Here is a 16,657-nt window from a genome sequence, read left to right as displayed (position 1 = left end):
AATGAATGAATTAAACAAAATATGGTGCATACATATAATGGAATATTTTTCAGCCTTCAAGAGAAAGGAGATCCTGTCACATGCTTTAACATGGACAAAACTTGAGGACGTTATGCCCAGTTAAATTCCCCCTTCACAAAGAGACAAATACTGCAGGTTTCCACTTACATGAGATACTTAGTCAAAATTAGCCACTGAAAGAAGTACTTACTATTTACATTGACCGAGAGGAGGGAACATGCCTTGCCCTGTGGGGCAATGGGGGAGGTACCAGGCTCAGTCAGGAAGAAGGAGGAGCAAGTAGAAAGCAGGGCCCAGAGCTTTCTCTGTTGAGGTTTCCATGGGGAGGAATGGTGAGGCAGGGGGAGAGTTTGGAAGAAGTTTAGGATTGGATAGTTTGAATAATTTTGGCAGGCTCTGGTCTTACAGGGCGGCCTCTACTTGTCCAGTACCTTACTCTGGGATTATTTAGAACATGGAAAATATTGGGTTGGCATGTGAGAGCTGAAGGAGGTGGTCGGGGGTAAAGGCTCTGGATTAGTTGGTTTGCCATATGAAAGGCATGCTTGTGGTGGAAGTGGGGGGGGGGGGTGTCATTTGTTATCTCTAGAAAATAGCTAATCCCAGGAGAGGCAGTCTTTCAAGGCTCCCAAATTGTAAAACTTCTTAAAATATGGAAAAGTTTAAAAACATGACTCAAACACTGCCTCAGTTCTCAGGAATCTCTGCCACCCCATCACAGTCATTGACTCCCACACTCATACACTTGACCTTGCCATCACCAATATGGATACTGTAAGGTTTTATAGGCGAGATAACCACGACACCAGGCGAGGTAGGCACAAAGTAAGATTTATTAAAGGCACTCTCTGGCGAAGTTTCAGGGCTCAGGGGAAGGGGAGCCAAGAAAGTTGCGCCAGGAGGAGGTGGGCACCCTCAGGGGAGGTTCCGCAACTCTGGAAAGCAGAGTAAGGGAAGTCGCGCTGGGAGGGAGTTGACGGGGTCTTTTATCTGTCTCCTGCATAGGTATCGGGTTACCTATGGTGACTGACCTGGGCATACATCCTTTTGGCGGGAGAGTCAAGGGTTAAGGGGGGGCAGGTGGGCTGGAATATGGTGAGACCCCACCGTGGCCAGATCGCAAGGCAGCGGTCATTTCCGATGCTCTTCCTGCACTGCCGCGGGTCATTTCTATCGTTCTTCCTGCACTCCCGGAGCCCGCCGACCCAACAGATACCACCTCTGACGCATCCATTTCCAGCCTCCTACCTTCTAATCACCACCTCCTTATACACATTAAAAAAAAAATTATTATGGAAATTTCCAAACATACATAAAGTAGAACACAGTATAATGAGCTCTCCCCTAAACTCTTCAGGAAGCTACAACAACTACCATCATTTTGTTGATGTTGTTTCCTATCAGACCCTGGTTTTTGCGGTGGTGCTTGTGGTTTCGTTTGGGCTGTAATATTTTGAACTAAAGAGCGGACCTCATGTCATTGCACCTATCAACATTTCGTTATGCATCTCTAACCGATAAGGACTTTTTGGCTTATGTAAAATTCGTGTTTCATCCCACCTAACAAAACAAGCACTTCACTAACATCACCTGACACTCAATCCATATTCAGATCTCCCTGTGGTCTCAAAGCTCTCTTTTTTTACTGTCAACTATCAGTTCAGGATTCCAACAAAAGCCACATGTTGCATTTAACTGCTAAGTCTTTCACATCTCTTATTTTATAACATTCTCCTTTCCATTGTTTTTATGCCCATGTTTTGTTTAGAGAAAGTGCATCATTTGCCCTGCTGACTACCCCACATTCCAAATCTAGCTGAGGTCACATATGAAAGCAGGTTATAGCACTATTTACAGACACGAACGAGCAGCCAGATGTGGAGTCTCAGAATCCAAACAGATCTCAGTAATACAAGCTAATAGCTCTATGGTCTGAACTGTGCTGGGCATTATATATGCATGAACACATTGAGTCCCCATAATAAGCCTAGGAGGTAGATGGTACTCTCATCTCATTTTTAAAAAAAGATTTTATTTATTTATTTGTCAGACAGAGAGAGAGCACAAGCAGGCGGAGCAGCAGGCAGAGGGAGAAGAACACACACACACATCCGCACTGAGCAGGGAGCCCCGATGCGGGACTCAGCCCCTGGACTCTGGGATCACGACCTGAGCTGAAGGCAGTGGCTTAACTGCCTGAGCCACCCAGGCACCCCACTCTCATCTCAATTTATTAACGAGAACACTGGGTCCCGAGAGGTTCACTCGCCTAAAGTCACACAGCTAGTAGGGGATGGAGCCAAGATCGAACCTAAGCAGTGCAGCTCCAGCATCCGTGCTGTTTACCATTGCTAGATTTACATCTGGTCACAGGCCCCTTTATGACAGACTTCCAGGGCCAAGGTTAAAGGGAGACCCCCAAATGCCATCCAGGGACATGTGATTTGAAGTGCCTGCCCTCACTGTCTTAAGTTATATAGATAAGGATATCCAGAAAACTTTCACAATTAGGATGTAACAGGATACCTTAAGACCGATATTATCCTCACTTTAGAGATGAGGAAACTGAGATCCGGAGGGGTGACATCCTTTACAAAAGAGCAAGAGCCCCCTGCCTCCTAAGAAATTTCTCTTTCCCTAAGCTGCAGTCTCCCTGAGCACTGCTTCTGAGCTGAGGCACCAGCCCAAGTCTGGCGGCAGCCACACCAGATCTCGGTTCTTCTCTAGCATCAGCACAGTTATCTCTGCCAAACCAACCTATGACTCCAGAAGGATCTGCTGAGCCAAGCCTGAGACAGGAAACACCAGCCCCACGGTCTCTCCACCTTGAATCAGGTATGGTCCTGACTGACATTACAGCTAGTTCTTTTGTGGTCAAGAGCCCTGTAGAAAGGGCTGAGCTAGTGGCTTGTCTGGAGACCCAAGGGTCCACAGCCTGCTAAACGTCAGAAGCCCCAATGAAGCTTCTGGATCTCCTTACATCTCATCTTCCCTCACAGTCTCACCTTTCCACCCAGGAGATCAGTTCTTTTCCCCTCTTACTCCAGGGCTTGGATGGAAGAGAGAGTCAGATGCAGAGGCCAGGCCCATTTGGGAGAATTAGCAAGACCCACTAGGCTGAATTTGTATGGAGGCAGGAGATGGAGCGGAAAATGTACAAGGACAGGAGTCCTGTGCCATTCAGGCGCATGCTAGGTGCATATGAGTTGCTCAAACTAAATGCCTCCCTTCTTTATCTGTAAAATGGGAATAATGTACTTCATGTGTCCACAGACTTTTTCTGTAAGGGCCAGATAGTCACAATTTTAGGCTTTTTGTATCAGCCTGTCTCTGTCCTGGCTGCTCAACTCTGTCCTTCTGGGATAAAGCAGCCACAGGAAACTATAAAGAAATGGGCATGACTGTCTTCCAATAAAACTTTATTTACAAAAACGGGTGGCGCACTGGATTTGGTCCACCTGCAGGGTGATGATCCCTGACCTAACTGGAGCGCTGCTAGAAGATGAGGTGACAGGCGCGACGCTGCTCTGTGGACTGTACAGTGTGGATCATTTGCGAGGAACTGGAGGGGCAGCTGCTATGGTAATAAAATAAAGCTCAGCTCAGCTTACTGGCGGTGAACGCTTCCAGACAGAAAAGGCCACCGACCCGGTAGTCACGTGGGCAGGGGCTCCGATGGGGGCTTAGCCGTAAGCCACCTCCTGACCCACGCAGATACGCTGTTTCCTAAAGGCGGTCTCTCGAGTGCAGACAAAGAAGCGCTAGTCCGCTTTGGTCATCCTGAAGCGAGAGTGGGGCAGTTCGCAGCCCCACCGCAAGGTGCTCCGACACCAGCCACCAGGGGGCTAGTCTGCGTGCCACGGTCCCTACCCCCCGAGGCCCGCCCCACCCGGAGGCCCGCCCCCCGGAGGCCCGCCCCCCGGAGGCCCGCCCCCCGGAGGCCCGCCCCCACCGGATCCTGCTTTGCTCCCGGCCCGCCCCCTGTAGTCCCCGCCCCCAGAGCGCGGGCCGGCGTGCTCTGCGCCAGACCCGCCCCGCGCACGTGTTGCGGCTTCCCAGGCTGCGGCGGAGCAGGTGAGCCCCGGTTGCGCGCGCGCGCGGATTCGCGGAAGTGGGGCGGGCCCCTTCCCCAGGGTCTTCTCCAGTTTCTTGGTCGAGCTGCGCGGCTCACTGAGCTGCCGGGACGCCCAACCGGGAGCCCTCTGCGAAGTTTCCGCAGCACCTCTTCGCCCAGCCTGGAGCAGGGCCTTGGCGCTGGTGGGCCTGGGGGCGTCGGGACTTTGTCCAGGACCCTTGCTTTCCTAGCTTTAGTCCCTTAGTTGGGAATATAGGCCCAAGTGATGTGCCCCTTTAGGAATTTTCGTGAAAACAGGCCAGGCGGTACCCCCACGTTCTTGTTTGCAGCAACCTACGTGCTAATTAAACCTATCACAAACAGGCAGGAAAACAGTAAGCTTTAACCAAAGTAAAATAATTATGAATTTTTGCTGAAATATTTATGGATGAAATAAGAGGACACCCGGGATGTGTTTCAAAATAAGCCAGTTGGAGGAGGAATGTGGGTGGGAGAAGAGAGGAAACAAGATTGGCCATGAGTTGGTTGAAGCTGGTTAATGTGCTGTTTTGTCTACTTATGTAGATATTTGTAATTTAGAATTAAAATTTTTTCTGAAACGGAAAGCTCTCTGATAGCCTGTGTGCCTCTGTTGGCTAGGGTTGTCAGGACAAGTACTGGATGGCAGGATTTTATTTTCTCGGGATCTGGAGGCTCAAAGTCCAAGATTACAGTGTCAGCATGACATTTCTTCTGAGACCACACTCACTGGCTTGTAGATGGTCACCTCTGGCTTGTGCTCTCATGGTCTTTCTTCTCTAAGTGTCTGTGTCCTAATCTGTTCTCCTAAAGACACCAGTCAGATTAGATTAGGACCTACCCTAATGACCTCACTTTAAAGACCCCATTTCTAAATACAGTTACATTCTCAGAGACTGGGGCTTAACACTTCAGCATATGACTTTGGAGGGGACCCACCATTCAGCCTGTAACTTCGCCACTTGGCCAGTTTGGGGGTTTCGTCCAATTAATCTATCTCTGCCTCAGTTTCCAATGTTCAAAAATAGGAGCAATATAATTAGGTCATGGAGTTGTGAGGATTCAGTTGTTGGACAGTATATATAAAGTTCTCAGAATTGTGTCTAGCATACAGGAGGTAAGAAATTGAATTTAGGTTTAACCTATAAATTAGGGATCATAGGACTTCAGAGTGGGATGAAGAGTGGAGTGAGGCAGTTGGTACTTCATGCCGAGCCTAGCCATGGGAATACAAGTTAACAATCACAACATTATCACAGGGGTTGCCTCCTGCTGTGCCAGACCAACTGTTTTATGTGCATTCATTCATACGCTCATCACAACCACCCCAGGGATGCCATTGTCGGTGCCTGTTTGGCTGATGGGGAAAGTGGTGCACAGAGATGGAGGTTGGATTTGAACTCTGGCTTGAGAGCTCCTGCTCTTAACCTCCTCCCTCTATTGCCTCTGTTCAAAAGGATGTGGCCCTGGGCTATGTTCGGTCAGCCAGCTCACCCAGGGAACCGTTGGCTGATTCTCTTTTTCTTGGCTCAGGTTTACAACGGTGCCAGCACTCATGGCTGGTCTCCTGTGGCGGGCTGCAGCATTTGTGCAGAGACACAGGACAGGCCTGTTGGTGGGTTCCTGTGCAGGGCTGTTCGGGGCCCAGATCTCCTACCACCTCTTCCCAGATCCCGTGATCCAATGGCTGTACCGGTACTGGCCTCAGGGCCAGCCAGCCCCACTCTCCCCAGAGCTGGGGGGGCTCTTCCAAGAGGTGCTCCAGGACATCGGGGTCCCCTCAGGCCATAGCTACGAAGCTTTCACCACGTTCACCTTCCAGCCTGTGAGTGCTGGCTTCCCGCGACTCCCTGCGGGGGCTGTAGTGGGCATCCCAGCCACCTTCCTGGGGAGAACACTGACCAACAGCAATCACCCAGTGGTGGTGCACGGACAAAGAGTGAACTGGCAGAGCCCAGCAGGCGCCCGGCTGAGAGATGCCTTGACCCTGTCCCACGAGGCCCAGAAGTTTGCCTTGGCCAAGGAAGTGGTATACCTGGAGAGCGGTGCAGCCGCCCTCCAGGCCCTGCCGGCCCCAGCTTGTCTAGCAGGAACCTGGGCCCTGGGCGTGGGTGCCAAGCATGCACTGGGGCTCTACGGAGGCCCCATGAATTTACGGGCGGCCTTCAACCTGGTGGCAGCAGTGGTGGGCTTCGTGGCTTACGCCTTCTCCACGGACTCTCTCACTCATGCCCTGGAAGGCTGGCTGGACCGTCGCACAGCTGCACTGTCTGCAGCCTATGCCCGGGGGGGCGTGGAGTTCTATGAGAAGATTTTGTCGGGCAATGTAGCCCTGCGCAGTGTCTTGGGCAGTCACGGAGAGAAGCTGTATACGCCCAGCGGGAACATCGTTCCCAGACACTGGTTCCGCATCAAACATTTACCCTACACGACCCGCCGGGACTCCCTGCTGCAGATGTGGAGGGCAGCACTCACCGCAGGCCGTTCCTGAGGGACTCATCATAAGGATGGATTGGGCTCATGCAGAGACCACCCTGCGTTGACTCTGGGGGCTCTTGGTGCCTTCGGCCCCAGAACCCAGTGTCAAATGAATCAGAGACTCTGAAACAAAACAGCTTAGATTCTATACCTGTCCATGATTCCAGTGACCTTGGGCAAGTCCCTTTTGAATCTGAGCCTCAGTTTCCTCCGCTGTAAAATGGGGGTATTTGTAAATCACCTGACAGGATTTGGGGGTTGTGTGAGCTATGAACAAAAGGGCCTGGCCAAGAGGACACGCCATCAATAATGGGATGTCCCTCCTTGGTCTTAGAATTCCAGCAGGCTGTGGGAGTCAGGCCACATCTCCCCACCTGAAGTGCTTATAGATGGGAACACTTTCCTATGGTTGAGAACCACCATGTAGTTCATCTGGTGGTCTCATCTCACTTCCTTCCACCGTGGGAGAAAGTAAAGCTTTAGAGGCCCAGGTGAGAAGCTAGCATGGCCCTAAGAGGCTGGGAAAAGGAGCTTGAGGTGGGAATTCAGAGCAGGTTTACCCAGGCCTGATGGCATGCTCAGACAGACCCCTTGGCCTGAAAAGGAGAGAAAGTGTTGCTGGAACCTGGCAAGACCTGTGGCATGGGAGACTTGGCAGGAACTCTGGGCAGAGGAAGAAGAAGGAACGAGCCATTGCAAAACCAAGGCCTTGCAGGGAGGGCACCTGCTGATGTAGTCCAGAGCGGGGCCAGTACCTGGAGAGGAGAGGAACCAGGGAGTTCCGACGCGGGTGGCAGGAAGGAAGCAGGGTGGAGGTGGGTGAGATGGACTGAGCCTAGTGTCGCACCCGGGGCCCAGGGGAATGCTGCACCCTTACTCTGTTCATTTCCTTCAAAGCTTCCTGGTGGCAGGTAGGTCAAACCCCACTTTTAATCCCTGGACAGGAGACCCCCTTCCCAGGAAAGGTGAGGGCAGCTGTGGCCAGAGAGCCAGACTCACTTGGCCATTCATGTATTTTTATTGCCGATTGTGTGTTTTCCCTGGAAGAATGGAAGCATTCAGGCCTGGCGTCGGTGTAATTCAGGGTGAAGAGACGGGGCCACACCCAGGGAAGGGCGCAGGGGTGTAATTCAGGGTGAAGAGAAGGGGCCACACCCAGAAAAGGGCGCAGGGCAGTACCAGGAAGCCCACTCGGCCGTGGCACGCACTTCCTGCTGGAGACCGAGTGGGCAGTGGGCAGTGAGCAGGGTGCGGTAGCAGGTCTTCCTGCTGGGTCAGTCACAGTGGCTAGAGGTCAGTGCTCTGGCTCCATTCAACCAGCATGTGGGTCCCAGTGTTCAGCCTGGACAGACACCCCATCCCTCAGATCCTGGGATGGCGGTGGGCACATGCTTGATGGATGCAGAGGTGGACAGATGAGTGATTGAGTAGGTGAGCCAAGTCTCTGCTCTGGGAAATGCCACTGCAGGAGACCCCTTGGCTTGTCATCCAAGTGCTGCTGCCACATGTGACTGATCTTGGCCAGAGAAGTGTAGCTTGGGGTCTGGATTTGAGGAGCTCCAGCTGCTCCCCAATCCCCATGCCAGCGGCTTTCAGTACTGCAGGAGCAGGGTGATGGCTTCAGGCATTCCCCAGGTGGTTCCTCCAGGCCATTGTCCCCACCTCTCCCAGCTCTTGGACATGCAGATCTGACTGGGTTCCATCCTGCCTACAACCCTCTGTGGGTGTCCTGTAGCTTTCTGGCTAGAGCCACATCTCTGAGGCCCGGCCTAATGGCCTCTCTAGCCATCTGGTGTGCCCCCCCCCGCCCCCCGCTATATGGAGCCTCACCTCAGGAGCCGTTTGGTTGCTTCACTGCTGGCCCCCTCCTTCAGTGCCTGGGTCTGGGCTGCTCTTCTCCCTGCCCTTGTCTCAGGTCCTCAGAGCTCCTCCAGCAGGAGTACTCAACCACCTGACTTCGAACCTTCCCCATTCATGCCTGTCCCATGCCCTGTACCTCTCCGCCCCTCTCAGGGCTTACTGTAAAGAAGTTACCTGGCAGATAGTACTCAGCCTCCCCTGTACTGAAACATACTGTTTGCAAGGGCAGGGTGGTGGGTCTTGTTACTGCTGTGGACTGAGGCCTTCCATAACATTGTTGAAGGCGCAAGCAAGGCTCTGAAGCTACAGCAGCCGGGCCTGGCACCCTAGAGGCTGAGCTGTGACCGTCCGGCTGGCTGTGCACGTGGGCAAGGCCATCTGAATCCTATGTGACCCTATCCTGGCTTCCCAACTTGGGACTCACCAGGGGCTGAGCCTGCCCTGGCTTGGATCTGGGGTTGTTGTTCCAGTGGGGGACGCAGGACCTTATGGTTACTTCCAGTAGAGCACAGATTCCCACTTGCGCCACCAGCCGCTACCCCGCCAATGAGCTTTAGGAAAAAGGGGAACCTCCAAGTTTTATGATATATTGTGCCCCCACACATGGATTTGCGGTTTGTGCCCAGAAAGCTTCAAAAACATGCTCTATGGTTTCATAGATGGGCTAGGTGGCAGGGGGTTAGCTGGTACAGGTCACATCTTTCCTCAGATGTCAGCTGCGTGCCTTAGTCATCAGCATTGCCCTGTGTCCCAGGCGAATGTTATTCTCCTGAGTACCCCCCCCCCCGCCAGCTACATGTTCACAGTTCTCTGAGTGTGAATATGCAAAGATACCCAACACCCCAGAACAGTCCTCCATAGGATTCCAAACTAGGCTAACTGACAGGGCTACCGTAACACAGATGCTCTCCGTGCCCCTCCCTCTGCCGGCATATGCATGCACACATGCAGACACAGCCGGAACACAGGAAAGGGGGTCCCAGAGTCTTAAGCCATCACTGGCTCTGCCCATTCCTGACCCTAGCAGGCCCCACTTCCTTGTCCAGGAGCCACAGTGCTGTGCCCCCTGCAGCCATGCCTGTAGCTGGTGTATACACGTGGGACCCACATCTCCAGGCAGGCTTATACCCCAGGCTGGGCTGGAACACATGTTTGGGTCCTTACCCAGCGAGACCTCCCGCCTACTACAGCCCTACAGTAATGCCCACGGGACCTCTGTTGTGCACCAGACACTGTGCAAGCTTCCTAGAATCTTTTTTCAGTTAGCCCCAGATTGGAAGAGGTAGTCGGTAATGTCATTTCAATTCTACAGGCAAGGAAAGAGCACAGCCAGGTGAAGAAATGGGCCCCAAACCTTAAAGCTTTGAAAGTGACAGAGCAGGGATTTGAAGTCAGCACCCTGGTTCCAGATCCCTGTTGGGAGGCCTTCATTTACGCTGTCCTGTTAATCCTGAGGGTTTTGTCGTGGAAATTTGTGCTGTGGCCTCTACAGCCTTTCTTCCATGCCGGTTAGAGACGACTTTCCGACCTGACCTCTCGTCAGGAAAAAATGGCCACTGAGCAGATCTCCCCTCTTCCAGGGGAGACCCTTTCAGGTAGCTGAAGAGAAGGGGGCTGCCCAGTCCATCTGATTTGGTGCTGAGGTGGGAATGGGGTGAAAGCGCCATGGGTTACAGAGCCCTTGGGCCCCGGCTGAAGACAAGGTTACTGTGGGAAGCAGGAAAGGACTCGGCAGCCAGCTGTGGGGTCAAATGCTGGTCCTCCCACTTTAGCAGAGTGACTTTGACAAGTGATTTCACATTTCTGCCCGCGAGCTTTCTTTTTAATGGGGTTGTTAACATATTGTTTGATAAAATGAAATAAAGTTTGCAAAATGCAAAGCCCAACAAGAGTATATAGTAAGCTTTATTTTATTTTTGGTAATAATGACCTGTCTTTGTCATTTACTGCATTTGACAGAAATTACCCTTTTAAATTTTTACCTGTGACACTTCTACTTAGTTTAACTGTGACATGTACAACGTAGTGTAAATGAGCCTCCATATTTTGTCAAAATACTGTCTTCATTCTTTGATCATGTCACACACAGCACACACCCACTCCTGTGCACCCACAGCCAGAGCCATACTTCCTCAGTGGGACCCAGGAATAAGAGGTCTGTTCAAAGTCTCAGCAGAAGGGAATACACTAACTTTTTTTTTTTTTTTTTTAATTTTATTTGTCAAAGAGCACATAAGCAGAGGAAGCGGCAGGCAGAGGGAGAGGGAAAAGCAGCCTCTCCGCTGAACTAAGAGCCCAATGCAGGACTCGATCCCAGCAGTCTGGGATCATGATGTGGGCTGAAGGCAGCACTTAACCAACTGAGCCACCCAGTCAGCAGTATCTCCTTAAAGACAAAGGTCTTGAAAGGATTAGTGCTCAATGTTCTCAGCACAACAACGCATTTTAGTTCACAGGGTATTTTGGCAATGCTTCATCTGGGCAAGAATAGGGGCTTTGAGAAATAAAGATTTAAGGGATGCCTGGGTGGCTTAGTCAGTTAAGCGTCTGCCTTCTACGTGGGTCTTGATCCCAGGGTCCAGGGATTGAGTCCCACATCAGGCTCCCTGCTCACCGGGAAGTCTGCTTCTCCCTCTGCCTGCTGCTCCCCCTGCTTGTGCTCTGTCTCTGTCTCTCTCTCTGGCAAATAAATAAATAAAATCTTTTTAAAAGAAAAAGAATAAGGCTTTAAGAAAGCTTGCTATTTTAGGGCTCAATTTTAATATAATGTAAGTTTAAAGTCTTTACATTTTAAACAAATAAAACCTCAAAATTACTGATAGGTTCAAAATGGTTTTATGAGGTAACAAAAATCAAACAAAATGGTTTTAAGAGGTAACAAAAATCTGTAACAAAAACATGGCACCAAGGACGAAGGCTCCACCATTTTTGAGCAAAGTGTACAAAGGTTCCGAGGGTGACAGGCCAGGAAAAGGGCCCATTCAGTTACAACAGCAGGCAAGTTTTTCTTCCTCTTCTTTTTTTTTTTTTTTTTTAAAGATTTTATTTATTTATTTGACAGAGAGTGAGAGATCACAAGTAGGCAGAGAGGCAGGCAGAGAGTAAGGGGGAAGCAGGCTCCCTGCTGGGCAGAAAGCCCGATGTGGGGCTCGATCCCAGGACTCTGAGATCAGTCCTGAGCTGAGGCAGAGGCTTAACCCACTGAGCCACCCAGGTGCCGCTATTCCTCTTCTTGACAAGAGTCGGTAGAGAAGTGCTCGCATAGCTTCATCAAACACTGTCTGAGGCTTCACTGCAGGAGAGCTGAACACTGCCAGTGGTTTAGAGCATCGATCTCCTTAGCTGTGGTCAAACACCACAGTAGGTGATGGGAGTCGGCTTCTTCCCCTGCAGATTCTTTGTCGCCCCTGAATCAAGTTTAGTCCCCACCAAGATGATGCGGGTGTTGGGACAGTGACATCATACTTAAGGGTACCACTCTGCTTGAACATTTTCAAATGATGCAGGACTCCCTGAGAGAAAAGCAAATTAAGAACACATCTGTTTGCAGATAGGATAAGGGTCTTCATCTATCCTAATTTTGTCCAGCTATATCCAATAAGCCCAGATTCACCGGTTTTCCATCTACCAGAATATTGGCAGAGTCGTTGTCAAAGACAGTGGGAATATATCCCCCAGAAAATGCACTGGTTGTGTAACTGATCAGTAGGTAAGTTTCACGTACAGCTTCATCTCCCACCACCACACACCTGATGATCTTTGTCGGGGTCACTCATCAGGCTACAGCAGGCGAGGGGGACAGGGTGCTGGGGCTGCTATCCACACCGCCTTGCCCTCTGCTGATGGGAACCTGGAGCCCAGTATATATGGTAAGTTTTTTTTTTAAATAAATATTCTGTTTATTTATTAGAGAGAGTATGAGTGGGGGGACCAGCAGAGTTGGAGGGAGAAGGACAACCAGACTCTGTGCTGAGTGGGGACCTCAACTTGGGGCCAATCCCACAATCCCACAGTGCTGAGATCATGACCCCAGCCAAAATCAAGAGTTGGACACCCAACTGAGGCACCCAGATGCCCCCTTATAGTAAGCTTTAAAAGAAGATTGGTTTTCTGGGACACCTGGGTGCCTCGGTCAGTTAAGTGTCTGCCTTCAGCTCAAGTCCTGGGATTGAATCCCACCATCAGGCTCCTTGCCCAGCTGGGAGCCTGCTTCTCCTGTGTCCCTCTACTGTGCTCTCTCTTTCTCTTTCTGACAAATAAATAAAATCTTTTTTAAAGAAAGAAAGAAAATTGGTTCCTACATTCTGTGCTTTTAAGTGGGTCAGGTACCAGGGTGTTCAAGGTCTTGGAGTTGCTGCCCCAATACCAGCAATTCCTTGAGACTAGAACCTTCCCAGGGAATTCACTGCTGCCTAATACAGGTCTGTGTTGATAGTTTCTCAAAGTCCCAATTAGGGCAGTTCCTTAGCTGTCTTGGTTGCTATCGGTTGACAACTGGAAAATTCCTTGGCAGCCCCCTGGAGCAGAGGACCCATGTGATCCTAGGGTAGATAGCAGGCCAGAGAAGAGGACATTAAAATGGGAGATAGTCATTTACACTTAACACACTGGTAATTTTAAAATACTAGAATTTTAAAATATTAAAACCACCAGTGTTAGGGTGGTTGTTGTAAACAAGCATGTGCTCTTGGTGACATTTGTAGTAGACAGCTCCCAAGATGGCCCCCAGTGGTCCCCCATTCCTGGTGCTCTTGACCTCTGTCAGCCTCTCCCCTTGCTCCCTTGGTTCAAAACAAGAGAATACAGCGACATTAAGGTGCTGTCACTTCCATGATTAAGTTGCAAAATGTTGTGACTTCTGTCTTGCTAGCAGACGCTATTGTTTTCTCAGATGCATGCTCTGATAAAGCAAGTTGCCATGTTGGAGAGGCCCACACGGCAAGGAATTAAGGGCAGCCTCTAACCAATAGCTGGTTAAGACATGAGGCCCTCAGTCCAATAGCCCATGGGGACCCGAATCCTGACAACAACCAAGTGAGCTTGGAAGGTAATCCATCCCCAGCCAAACATTCAGAAGAGACCATAACCTCAGAGACTGCACCTTGACTATAGCCTGTGACAGACCATGAAGCAAAACACACAGCTTATGCTTGGATCCATGACCCACACAGAAGCAGTGAGACAATAAATGTGGGTTGTATTAACCACTTAGTTTTACAGTAATTTTTTATGCAGTGATATATAACTAATGTATAGGATTAACAGACATAATGTCTTCAAGAAAGCCATTTGACAATACTTGATACAGTCACAAAACTTGATCTTCTGATCCAGTAACTTGAAACCTAAAAACTTATCCTAGAGCTATAACCCAACAGAAACCAAATAGTATATGCCCAAAGATGTACATAACAACATTCACTGTGGTAATTTTTTAAAAAAACATCAAAATGAGGGAAACGTTGAACAGCAAGGACCTAGGAAATTGTGGTACACCCATCTGTTGAATATTCTTTGGTCACTAAAAAGTGTAATTACAAAGATTCACGGAGAAATGTAGACATATTAGTTATGAATATCAAACCTTGAGAAAATGTGAAGTACTACTTGCATGGTGATAGCAAAAATGTAACCATGGTAAGACCTGGAAGGAAATTCACAAACTTGAAAGTAAATCTGGGGGCGCCTGGGTGGCTCAGTCGGTTGGGCATCTGCCTTCAGTTCAGGTGACAATCCCAGGATCCCGGAATCGAGCCCTGCATCAGGCTCCCTGCTCGGGAGAAGTCTGCTTCTCCCTCTCCCTGCGTTCCTCCCCTCTGCTTGTTCTCTCTCTCTCTCTCTCTCTCTCTACCTCAAATAAATATAATCTTTAAAAAATAAAATAAATAAGAAAGTAAACCTGTTCGGGTAGAATTTTGAATGACTCTGCATTCAGTATAGGTAAGGACTGTCTGCTCTATGTATTTACACATATGCATGAAGGCTTACTCAGAGGGGCCCATGGACCCGCTCCCTCTCCCTGTGTCAAGGTGACAGATCCTGGCATCACAGCTTTTGGCTCTGTGTCCTTGGGGTGTGGCCAACCTTCTGTCTGTCAGTTGCCATGGCCGTCATAAAAATGTGCCACTCAGATCTGCAGGGAGCAGACTTGACTGACGGCCGCAGCTGTTGTTTCTCTAGATCCACAGCCACATTCTCACTGAGGCCATGCCTCAAGCCCATGGTGGGACTGGTGGCACTAGTATGGCAGGCCCAGTCCAGTGACTTGGGGGACTCCTTCGATGGGTGACCATGGCTCCAGGACTCCCCCGGGGCCTAGGCAGGTCTTTCTTAGAGCTGCTCTGAAGTCTGAGACCCAGTCCTCCTCCATTCCCCACTCCTTTCCAGGTGGTAGACCTGCAAAGTGGCTCAAAGCCTCTCCCCAGCTTCTATGCCCACCCCTATGCCCTTCACAGGCATAGGGCATAGGCACCCAATTCTGCCTCTTTGTCTATTCCCCAGAGGACCTGAACTAGCAAGGTTAGTCACTCAGTCAGGTGCACTGTGAGGATCTGGGGAGTCCACAGTCCTGCAGAAGAGACTAACAAGTAAATGGTGGGACCGAGGCAGTGAAGGCGCAAGAACCGCCTGCTGACCTCTCAGCTTTTCAGACATGTGGCTCAATTTTATTTAATCACACCAAGTTAGTGTGTAGGAAATGTAAATGCAACAGGATGGTAAAAATAGCAGAGAATGGAAAAATCTAAAAAGGCAGTGTGCATAAAGCATGCGAATCAACGTTCATTAATGCCTTGTCTTCAGTTCCGACTGACACTCGATGCTTGCAGATTTCAAAACAAACTTTGAAATCATGATGACTTCTGAAGAGATCCGCACATTCAGTCAGTTTGCAGTTGGCTTGTCCTCCACTTACATAGTGCGTTGTACAGACTTGTCCTGGGTCAGGTCCCAGCACAGAGGAAAGAAGTACCTTCGTGTAATTAGAAAAGATCCCCTCAGCCGCACTCAGGTTCAGCCAGTCAGCATATAAAGGGCACAAAAACCATCACAACATGGTTCCAAGGAACATAATTTTTATAAAGAAAATTACTTGGGGCGCCTGGGTGGCTTAGTGTGTTGCACATCAGACTCTTGATCTCAGCTCTGATCTTGATCTCAGGGTGGTGAGTTCAAGCCCCACGCTGGAGCCTACTTAAAAGAGGAACAAAAAACAAATGTAAGCTTCTGTTTCCTATTTTAATTACTGAAATCTCTAACAATGACAGACTGTCACCTGTGACAGTCTATGTAGACAGTGATTCAATCAAACTTCTTAGAAGACAATTAGCAGTCTGATGTAACAGAAAATGATGGAGAATGTGATGTGATTCTGTGATTCCACGCTGGTTCTTTTTGTCATTTTAAAGACACATCATGGGGCTGCCTGGGTGGCTCAGTCATTAAGCATCTGCCTTTGGCTCAGGTCATGATCCCAGCATCCTGGAATGGAGCCCCACATCAGGTTCTCTGCTCCAGAGGAAGCCTGCTTTTCCCTCTCCTGCTTACCCTGTTTGTATTCTCTCTCACTCTCTCTCTCTCTCAGTCAAATAAATAAAAAAATCTTTAAAAAATAAAAATAATAAAGATACATCATGTTAATGTCAGACCAAGGCACAAAATATTTAGTGCATAAACCAGTTTTCTTTCTTTTTAAAAGATTTTATTTATTTGACACAGAGAGAAGAGAGGGAGAGAGAGCAGCACAAGCAGGGAGAGCAGCAGAGGGAGAGGGAGAAACAGACTCCCTGCTGATCAAGGAGCCGGATGCAGGGCTTGATCCCAGGGCCCTGGGATCAAGACCTGAGTGGAAGACAGATGCTTAACTGACTGAGCCTCCCAGGTGCCCCTAAACCAGTTTTCTTTTACAAGCTAGCATTTTAGGGGCGCCTGGGTGGCTCAGTGGGTTAAGCCTCTGCCTTCCGCTCTGGTCATGATCCCAAAGATCTGCGATCGAGCCCCACATCGGGCTCTCTGCTCTGCGGGGAACCTGCTTCCTCCTCTCTTTCTGCCTGCCTCTCTGCCTACTTGTGATCTCTGTCTGTCAAATAAATAAATAAATAAATCTTAAAAAAAAAAAAAAAAAAAAAAGAGCTAGCATTTTATCGTAGTCTTTTACTTTGTACCCAGTACTCTATCCTACTAGAAGCTATTCAGCTTAACCAACAA

General features: G+C 49.6%; 1 protein-coding gene across 1 annotated transcript; it reads left to right on the top strand.

Annotated features, from left to right (window-relative positions):
• Positions 1 to 4,018: 4,018 nt before the first annotated feature.
• TMEM177 (transmembrane protein 177) lies at positions 4,019 to 10,338 on the top strand. Its single transcript, XM_082689847.1, has 2 exons — positions 4,019 to 4,095; positions 5,648 to 10,338. The coding sequence occupies exon 2, from the start codon at positions 5,670 to 5,672 to the stop codon at positions 6,603 to 6,605; it is 936 nt and encodes a 311-aa protein (XP_082545973.1). The 5' UTR covers positions 4,019 to 4,095; positions 5,648 to 5,669; the 3' UTR covers positions 6,606 to 10,338.
• The last annotated feature ends 6,319 nt before the right edge of the window (positions 10,339 to 16,657 follow it).

The sequence above is a fragment of the Mustela nivalis genome (genome assembly GCF_964662115.1).
Source record: "Mustela nivalis genome assembly, chromosome: 11".
Classification (NCBI taxonomy): domain Eukaryota; kingdom Metazoa; phylum Chordata; class Mammalia; order Carnivora; family Mustelidae; genus Mustela; species Mustela nivalis.
This window is presented reverse-complemented; position numbering and strand designations above follow the sequence as displayed.